Source organism: Podarcis pityusensis (genome assembly GCF_964106645.2).
Source record: "Podarcis pityusensis genome assembly, chromosome: 1".
NCBI classification, from domain to species: domain Eukaryota; kingdom Metazoa; phylum Chordata; class Lepidosauria; order Squamata; family Lacertidae; genus Podarcis; species Podarcis pityusensis.
This window is the reverse complement of record NC_138028.1, coordinates 103,436,556-103,446,820: the sequence shown is the minus strand read 5'-3', so window position 1 is coordinate 103,446,820 and position 10,265 is coordinate 103,436,556. Positions and strand designations below refer to the sequence as shown.

The window sequence follows — 10,265 nt, the reverse complement described above, 5'->3', positions numbered from 1 at the left end:
TAAATTTGAATGGAGAGTAAATGGGGGGGGAGGAGGAGAGAGAAAAAACTGGATTTGTATTTTCAGCTGTTTGATTGGATACAATACGTTATCAGCGCACCTTTTTGCACACTGTCATGGTAAACTATAAACTGCTGTTAAATAATGTATGGCATTTATTTTCTTTAGGAGATAGGGCCAGAGCACGCACACAATAGACTTCAGAAATGAGGAAATGTCATTCTCAGTTGACTGTATTAATCAGGCTATTGTAAAACTGTATGTGGATATTCGGCTTATTCGGCAGTACAAAACCACTTGATGAAAACCAGTTGTATAAGTAGATTTAAAATTGTGGCCCATTATGCACCAGAAAGAACTGTTTTGTGTCAGTAATATTTATGGCTATATGACCAGTAGAAGGAACCCCCGTGTGTGTGTGTGTGTGTGTGTGTGTGTGTACACGCACACCTGTAAGTGCTCCAAATTACTGTATGTAAGAAAAAACTCCCCATGCTAGGATAACTGACAGCAGCAGCAGATACAATTTAAGATCGCAGGTCTGTGTGATGCACTTTCCTGCAGTCCATCACCAAATTCCTCCTCCTTCCCAGTTGTAATCTGGTAGAAGTAGTAAGCCTGGGTGAAGAGAAAGTATCATGGAGAGAGCTTCACATTTGGGAAGAAACATGTATGAATATCTGCTGCCACTTTAATTTGCAGTCCCAGTTGTTGTGTTAGATGTGATAGTGTCTTACACACACTTGGAAGACAGGGTTACCACCATAGTTCACAGTGCAGAATCAGACAATATAGGTGGGGGTGTTTTTTGGGGGTGTGTGTGTGGTATTTTCAGTCAAGGCCTGCATGCCTGCTATGCAAACAGTCAGGTATTCATCCACACAAGAGCAATTGAAGAGAGTATTGAGCAGCCTTTACTATCCCTTAACACTGGTATTGCTTTGGTAGTTAAGTATCAGACTTTCTCTTCTTCCCTCAGCCCACTTTAGCTGCAACAAAAGAGCAGACAAGATCTCTTTATTGGTTATTTGTTTACCAGTATCAGGCAACTGTAACAGCTTATAGAGGGGAGGGTTCAGTAGCTCTTGGTCCATATGTTGTAGCCCGACAATCTGTAATCACAGGAGTGATTCCATCAACAGCCAGAATTCATTACATATTGGTAGACAAACTCTGAATGAGCCTTCAGTTTTTCTCACTTGGTAAAAAGTAGGGTTTATGTAAATACACTGTCCTTCAAATTTAGGAGCCCTGTTTGCACAAACACAAGGTTCCAACAGCCGTTTTATTAGTTCAGGCCCTCGCTCCAATATATGGAAAGTGGCAGGGATGAGAATGAGTGCAGTTGTGCTCTCCCCCTCTCATACCCTTGCAATTGTATGAGAGTGAATACCAAAATAGTGCCATGACAACATCTAGCTTCACACACTAATTTATAACATGTATAGAAAGACAGTGTCTTTTTATTCTAATCTTAAACACGGCTGTTTACACTGATGGTGGTGGGAGAAATCCAGTCGCAGTTGTCAGCTCAGCAAGGGCCTGTTTAAGGATGTACAGAGTAGTTCGGATCATCCCTTTTTTCAACCACTTCTGAATGACAGAGCAAGGGAGTATAAACATGCTGGGCAATATACATATATGTTCCTACCGAATTCTGCAATGGTCTTCTGCTTGCACAACAGGACTCCTCCCCCGTTCCCCCTACCATCGGTTCCAGAAAGTTAGGGAACCCTCTGGAATAAATATTGCAGAGAAAGCAGAAGTCTTGGGAATGTGTAAAATGTTGAATGCCACCCAGCATACATAAATTCAAAGAATTAAAATTAAAATGGGGCGGGGGAGAAAGACTATGCCAATCTTAGTAGTCACTTAAATTTTTATTCATCTTTGTGGGAATAACGAAAGAGCGCATACATTTTATTTATACAATATTTCACAATCATTTATCCAGAATGGGGGTTATTTTCTTTTTAAATACTTGCCAAAAAATAGCAAGAGCAATTTGACAGTAGTACAACCACCTGTGCCAAGAACACTGACAAGTACAGAGTAAAGCTAAAATAATTGCTTACCAATATCTTGAGAGGTAACATCTTATATGGACTGAGTGTGCATTTAAAAAAAACCAAAACGTACTGCTGGTTGAGTATCTTGAGGTAAATGGTGTTCCAACAAGGATACTATCATTGTTTGCTCATAATCCTGTACATAGCTTTCTGCATCTTATACCAAATATTCCTAATAAAAATGCATTAAAAAGGTTAAAAAGAGAAAACTGGAAAAAGGTCAACCAATCAAGTCACCTCACTTTGTTAAACTACAATCAGCAATTTATTCTGTAGAACTGTAGTATGAACAATATTTATTACTACTACATCTGATTACACCTTAGTTATGCAAGAGCTACTCCACATGGATTTCGCTATCAAAGAAGGTATAATGTTGTGTATTTTAATCCAGACTCATTTTCAGAATACCACCATGAATGAGAACGCTAGGTCAAAGAACTCCAACAATTACGAGGCACAATCTGTTCCGAAATGCTAAGTTATATTTAGTAGGAACTGTACAAAGAGTAGTCATGCATCATGTGATATACGTTCTTAGCATCTAACACAAACTGAAAAGGTATTGCAGGGTTTAGACTTCTGAGTTGATCACAAAACTGGCTAATCAGTTAAATTCTGTGGCAATTATATGGCAGCCAACTAAGTAGATACAGGCAAACCAAAGACAACTGAAAGCTTGAGCCATAGCCCTAAGCTTTTCTTCACAAGTCAAAAATACAAGGTAAACCACCCGAGCTGGCCAGATCCACACACGCTGTATGGTTCAAATACAAAAAGCAACAATGGTCACAATATCTGCCAGAAACCAGAGCATCCTAGGCTCAGCCTTTTTCTCTCTTAATATGTGGCTTTATTTGTGGGTCTTGGCTTAAGCATTTTAAAACTTGCCCACCTCTACATTTTCCGCATAAGTTGGAAACAAAGATGTTGAGGTTCTCTGCAATATCTTAAATATGGATCTACAGTTTGGTGAATTTTAGCAATTTCACAGATTCTACCAAAATAGCTTTTAAAAAGTAAGATATTTTTCCTGAACAATTAATTCATGATAATTCTCTAAAAATCTGAATAAAGGTACTTATTGGGGGATTTCAAAAGTCATTTTTTTAAAAAAAGGATGGAGACATTACCCCATTTGATTGTCAAGTTCTGATGATTTTCCCTATATGACCTGCAAACGGAAATGCATTAGCAAAAAATACACAAGAGAAAAGTTGCCACCTGGCTCAGGGATCATATTGGTGGAAATTAGTGTTTGATGGAAAGCTGCTCTATTAAAAATTGGAGTAGATTCTCCAAAACAAACATGGCAACTGTGTTTTAAACTTGTTACTGTATTTACATGTTTCTGGATAATCACCAATACACAGTTCCTACATTGTCCTAATATCTGTCCATTTGGATATTTTCAGGCAAGACTTCTTAAGTTGTTATATCAAGCCCTAAAATCAGAAGCAAGCACATAATTTACCTTAGTCCAAATAACAGTAATAATTCAAAGTCCCTCTGTCAACAAAGAAAAATAGCAATTGTGCCCAACAGTATTTTTAACCCAATCAGACCTTACGGCTACAGAAAAAAAGATAAATTAAAAAAACCTCTGGGTGGTATGCCAGTTACACACAAAACAACTCTGCTATTACTGCTCTTCCTAGCAAGTTTGGTGATCAAAATTTTGTTAATAAATAATTCTTATTTGTTCCCAGAGATTTGGTACATAAGAAAACACTGTGGCTTAAATAAATAACTGTTACAAGAACATTCACAGTGAACTTCTGATTGTGACATTAAAAAACACGATTTAAAAGTCTAATGCACCTGACCAGAATCTCGTAACACTGGCTACTGTTGGTTCTGTACTTTAGATTTAGACAGTTAACTTACTTTGGCCTGTGTACATGTAGCTGATCAAATAACTCTAGTGTATTATTACTTTTGAGAAGTACTTTGGCACCTGTCTACTTGCTGCCCAGTTACTAGAGTTTTCTTTTTTTATGGTAAGGCTTAACTTCTTAAATGCCTATAACTCTTGAATACAGTAGTTTAAATTTAAAGTTGTATGGTTGTTTTTTCTAGACTGTGCTACATTGTAATCTCTACAGAAATAATTGCATTTGATGGCAAGCATATTTTGAGAGTGAATGTGTAACTTATTTTTAATTTAGTGACCACAGGGCAAACCTATGCATCACAGAAAAATACTACTCTGACAAGTCGGCACCAAAAATCAAGTGTTGTGAAGCTGCAAAAGGCAACACATGAAGAGTGAGGAGTTCTGGGTAATGAAGCTTCCTGAGGTGATCCTGAAACAGTGATACAGAAGGTGCTGTATCCTGTTTAGTGAAACAGAAAATACACTAGGCAGAACATTAACATACATAGATTGGAAAAAAATCTTCCTTAAAAAGAATTAAAATTGAGAGCTTTCCAGTGCCATAGCTCACATAAAAATTTAAATTTTTAAGTCATGCTTAAATCTTTAAAATATTGTCACACAGCAAACCTAAATAATATTTAGTAAAATAAATGTATGCAATATTTTGGGAAGTGGAGGTAAAATAAAAGCTTTAAACTAGAAACCGGGGAATTTGCCATTTCAAACAATACTTTTTTATACACAAGCTAGAACACAGAAAGGCTAATACCACTGTTTTAGGAATGGCCATTGTCTGTTGGCATGAAGCACAGCTTACCATCTTTTTATTTAAAAAAACAAAACACTGTGAATCTGTAATACATATTTTACAAAATTCAGATCAATCAATTATTTCAGTTTTGTTAGTGTTGTCAATTTAGCATAGGTGGAACTGAGGTATACCTTGTTGAGGGAGGTTAAGTAATGCTTGGAAGCCTTTTTGCTAGATCCCACGTTGATTACATAGAACAGCAGCACACTAAACATTCACAAGCTGTGTCATATTGGCATTACAATAGTCATTTATATAAACACAACAGCAAATGCAATAAAAACAAGTTACCCTTTTTTCTTAAATCTGAAATGAAATGTTTGATTTAAAAAAAATAGCAGTAGTTCATTTTAAGGAATTAGTGTCTCTGACATATTAAGAAATACAATGTCAGCTTTTAAAATCTTTCACCAGCCAGGATAGGTCCATGTTCTTCAAATAAGTTCCTGAAACATCACCTTGCCGTATTCTCAGTCCCACGTCCTTCTGGCATATGCAAGGAATGCAGTAAGTCTCCTGGATTCATGTCTGGAGTAGGGCAAGGAGGCGTCTTCCTACTCACACTCCAAAGACAAACTTACCATTCCATAATTTCACACAGAGAAAACTGTTGAGCAGAAACAGGCCCGTTAGCTTAGCAGCTCCAGTTCAGAGTCTGATGGGTAAAGATGTGTGACCATTGTAGCTATCATAGACTGGATTCTTTGGGAGGAAAGTCTACATTTGTCACCATGGTGACCACAGTCACAATGTCCTCTGTTGTTATAATGTTTGTTAGTCTTTGCATCTGAATAATCCTTTCCTCTACACAGCCTGCTGATAATCGAGCTTCTGCATCATGATCCCAACACTCTTCTATTGTTTCACAGAGCATTGCCATTCCCTAAAAAGGAAGGTGTATAAATTACATTAAATACAAAGTAATCATCATCAACAACATAATTAGAATGGAAACATTCAATTTTTGACGTAAGCTGTCAAGCATGTGATAATCTTAGAAGAAACCTGAATCCCTCTTATAGTAACACACACTTGTTTAAAAACAAATTTAATAACCTCCCATTCGGAGAACTCTTAAACATTCTGTACATGAGGCTGCTCTTGAAGATGGCTTGGAAACTGCCTAATTCTGCAGCCAGCATTTGGATTGGGGCTGCAGAACGCGTATTACACCTGTTCTCCCTTATGTGCATGCACTTGCTACCAATTAACCAGGTGTCCAATTCAAGATCATGGTTATCAACTTTTAACAAGATCTAGGAGTCTTGGTTGACCACAAACTTGACATGAGCCAACAGTGTGACGCGGCAGCTAAAAAAGCCAATGCAATTCTGGGCTGCATCAATAGGAGTATAGCATCTAGATCAAGGGAAGTAATAGTGCCACTGTATTCTGCTCTGGTCAGACCTCACCTGGAGTACTGTGTCCAGTTCTGGGCACCACAGTTCAAGAAGGACACTGACAAACTGGAACGTGTCCAGAGGAGGGCAACCAAAATGGTCAAAGGCCTGGAAACGATGCCTTATGAGGAACGGCTAAGGGAGCTGGGCATGTTTAGCCTGGAGAAGAGGAGGTTAAGGGGTGATATGATAGCCATGTTCAAATATATAAAAGGATGTCACATAGAGGAGGGAGAAAGGTTGTTTTCTGCTGCTCCAGAGAAGCGGACACGGAGCAATGGATCCAAACTACAAGAATGAAGATTCCACCTAAACATTAGGAAGAACTTCCTGACAGTAAGAGCTGTTCGACAGTGGAATTTGCTGCCAAGGAGTGTGGTGGAGTCTCCTCCTTTGGAGGTCTTTAAGCAGAGGCTTGACAACCATATGTCTGGAGTGCTCTGATGGTGTTTCCTGCTTGGCAGGGGGTTGGACTCGATGGCCCTTGTGGTCTCTTCCAACTCTATGATTCTATGATTCTAACATTCTAAAGGAGAAAAATCCTGTAAAACCATTATATGGAAACATTACTACTAGTATTAACGGCAACTTGCAATGAAGTAACACTGCAAACCAATTTTCATTCAATAAACTTTCTTGCAAACTGGCTGAGCCACGAGTTTTTGCACTCTATGAGACGAGACAATTTTTTTACAATTTTAAACACCTGAAGTATACAGTACTACAAAATGTTTCACTTTTTAAATTATCATTCTTACAGGCTCTTTTATAAATCTGTGATTTCTACTACACAGAGCAAGACCAACAGTTGTGTTTGCTTCTGCATAACATAGTTTACCTTTGCATCGCACCAATTTGAAACACCAATAGGATATGGCAGAAGATAGTCACAATGTAATCCCATAGAAATCAACTGGATCTACGTTAATTGTGACAAAGCCCCATTCATTACTTTTAAAATGCTCAATTTATGCTCAATTGTGCCCATGATTTCCCCCCTGAACTTCAAGAAACATGTTAAACAGCTGAATATGTTACTGCCTCCAAGTAAACACCTGAAAGATAGTAAAACTTTTTAAACATCCCTTGGTTTAAACTTCTCCAAAAATATAGTCTGGTACCCTGAATCTTAGTTTCACTATAGAATTTTTAAAACAACATTTCTGCAGGTGAAATTTAATTACAAATGGAAGCTTCAATATTACCCTGCAAGTTTGAGCATATTACTTACAGCATGCTTCTGCCAACACTCTCGCAAAACAGGCCTCTTCTTTTTATGTACTACAACCTCCTGCATATCTTCAAGGGAGGGATGCTGGCCCACCTCTTCCTCAAAAGGCAACATGTACTCATCCACAGGTCCTGTATTTTAAAAAAGACAAACTGTTAGGTAAATCACATTTATACATCATTCTTCCATGCTGCTTAGGGTAGAACACTAGGCTAAAAATTGGCAACATGCCCATGGCTGTTCATTGAGCATAATGAATCTCCCATGGTTCATGCACCTATCTTCTACAGAATGTGGGGTTCAATTCACAATTTCAGTTAAGCTTCTATTATCAGTAAAATATAGACAAGTCAAGATGTTCCATCCAAATGCTTGCATGTGGGAACTTAAAAATTGTGGTATGGGGGAATCCCCATATTCTAGAAGCACATCTAGCCTCCTGCATTGAGGCTACATTTTAATATTTTAATGTTGTATTTTAATTTTGTTTTTAAGTTGTAATCATTCAACTTGTTTTTATTATTGCTTGTAAGCCGCTCTGAGCCCGGCCTTGGCTGGGGAGGGTGGGGTATAAATAAAATCATCATCATCATCATCATCATCTTGTGCATCAACTTGAGGTCAGTGATTCAAGTTTGTCCTTTTAGGGCATAGTCATTGCACTTCAGTACACAATATCCCCAAAGAACAGTCAGTTTGCTCTCCAAGCATTAAAAACTGCAGAGGGTAACATGCCATGCCAGGATGTTTTTATAAGGGTAACAACTCACTCCAATGTTCAGTTGAAGTTAGTTACAACCCCAAATACATTTTATTCTTGCCTTGACATGTTTGATCAGTTTGGGTTGATGGCTTAGGGCTTCGAGTTCATTCACACCTGTTCAGATATCCATATTAATGAATGGCCATCTCAAAACTCTGCTTTTGCAAGATATCTACAAATACCCTTTGGAAAACCACTTCTGCTCCCTTCTGTAAGGTGAATTCACCTTGCTTCAACCCTGCATTCTGTAATTATACGTAAGATTATCTGCTCCACTCCCACATTGCTGAAAGACTGCAGAAAAGAGTAGAAACAGATTGCACTACAGTCTGCTTCAACAGCGAGAATTTGATTAAGCTACTACTTGCTCCTGGTAACCTCCTACATGGGTAGATTTCAAGATGAATGGGCTGTTTGCTGACTCCGGTCAGATGCTGTTTTCTGGGTTCTGTACCAACACTCATGGACAGTTTTGCTTTAATTTCTCTTTATATGTATCCAGCGGAAATAATGTGAGCTTAGAACATTTCATGTGTGTACAACGCATATACATTTTACTTACCGTCTGATGCAGTACATCGCGATGCAAGTTCCCACAGGACTAGTCCCATGGCATACATGTCTATTCTCAAAAACGCATCCCGCTGGAAGTTTATGGCACCTTCTAACACTTCTGGAGCCATATATCTTCGGGTTCCAACCTTGAAAATAAATAATCACTAGATGTTAGGGTCACAACCGTATGTTATTCAGGTTTCAAAATCTGCTAACATCCAGCATGTGTTCTAGCGAAATTTTTAAACATCGTTAATTGCCATTTGAATGGAAATTACGTAAAGCTCTGAAGTCTTTCATTTTACTTTGGAATAGCTCACATTCTAAACCAAATGAAAATTCAATAACATTTCTTAACAAGTAAGCTGTCCAGAATATTGCATACTAAAAGAGCATTATTATTATTTTTTATGTTTCAGTAGCCATCAGCATTCTTTCAAAATGGCTAATAAAGGAATTAAGAGATACGAGAACTATTGGCAAAGGTGTGCGCTCCATCCTGCCCCAAAAGTTACATAAATCTATGTTTTAGATCTCTTTCAGGCTTCATAAGAGGAAGGAGAATCATGTCTGAAAGCAAACTAACAGTTTAAATTTGCCTACTTGGTATTACCGTATATACTTGAGTATAAGCCGACCCAAATATAAGCCGAGGCATGTAATTTTAGCACAAAAAACTGGGAAAACCTATTGATTCAAGTATAAGCCGGTTCACCACACCACAAACCTGGTGGTAACGGCAGTGGCGGAGGGAGAACAAGTAGCCCAAAAGGGCTGCTTTCGGGCTGCTCGTCCCTCTGCCGCTGCCTCTGCCGCTGGCAATAGCAGGCATAGGAGCCGCAGCTGCGAGAGGCACAGAGCAGTGCCTCTCCCAACCGCGGCTCCTGTGCCTGCCCTTGCGAGAGGCAGACGGCGGAACCAGCGGCGAGAAAGGGCTCCTTTCAGGCCACTCGTCCCTCCGCCGCTGCCTCACTCAAGGGTAAGCCGAGGGGGGCTTTTTCAGCATAAAAAATGTGCTGAAAAAGTCGGCTTCTACTCGAGTATATACGGTAGTTTCTCTGCAGTGTTAAAGTGCTCGTATCAATGATTACTATGCTACATTTTATCAAGAGAAAGCATTCAAAACTGATGTGATAGACCTAGTCTGATTTTCATAACAACAAGTCTGGAAGCCTCCTCCCTCTCATGGAAAACTCCAGAAAATAGGGCAATTTATTTCAATCACAAAAAGAATCACAATTCTTTAAACTTACCTGACCATGTGTGTCACCTGCTGACTTCCCAGCCTCAAATTTTAAAGCAAGGCCGAAGTCAGCAATACAAGCTGTAAGATTATTTTTCAACAACACATTCTTGCTTTTGATGTCCCTTGGAAAAAAGAAAACATGCACCAATATAAAAATTGCTACATAATCATAAAGCTTAAAAATACCTTGCTGAATAACACCTGCATATGTTTGAACCTCAGCTTAGATTTATTCATTAAGTGTAACTATCATCAGGGGCTCACAAATGCTGGCTCTTACAAAGCTGTAAGCAGTGATCACCAGCAACCCT

The 10,265-nt window shown here is 38.7% G+C and overlaps 1 protein-coding gene across 2 annotated transcripts in view; it reads right to left on the bottom strand.

Annotated features, from left to right (window-relative positions):
- Positions 1-1,861: 1,861 nt before the first annotated feature.
- ACVR2A (activin A receptor type 2A) overlaps positions 1,862-10,265 on the bottom strand; it is a 57,698-nt gene continuing 49,294 nt past the window's right edge. For both annotated transcript variants that reach the window (XM_081007594.1, XM_081007595.1), the window contains 4 exons: positions 9,962-10,076; positions 8,716-8,854; positions 7,391-7,521; positions 1,862-5,642 (listed from right to left, as the gene is read on the bottom strand). In XM_081007594.1, coding sequence (XP_080863720.1) covers positions 5,448-5,642; positions 7,391-7,521; positions 8,716-8,854; positions 9,962-10,076 — 580 coding nt within the window. In that variant the 3' untranslated portion in view covers positions 1,862-5,447. The remainder of the gene's footprint in view (positions 5,643-7,390; positions 7,522-8,715; positions 8,855-9,961; positions 10,077-10,265) is intronic.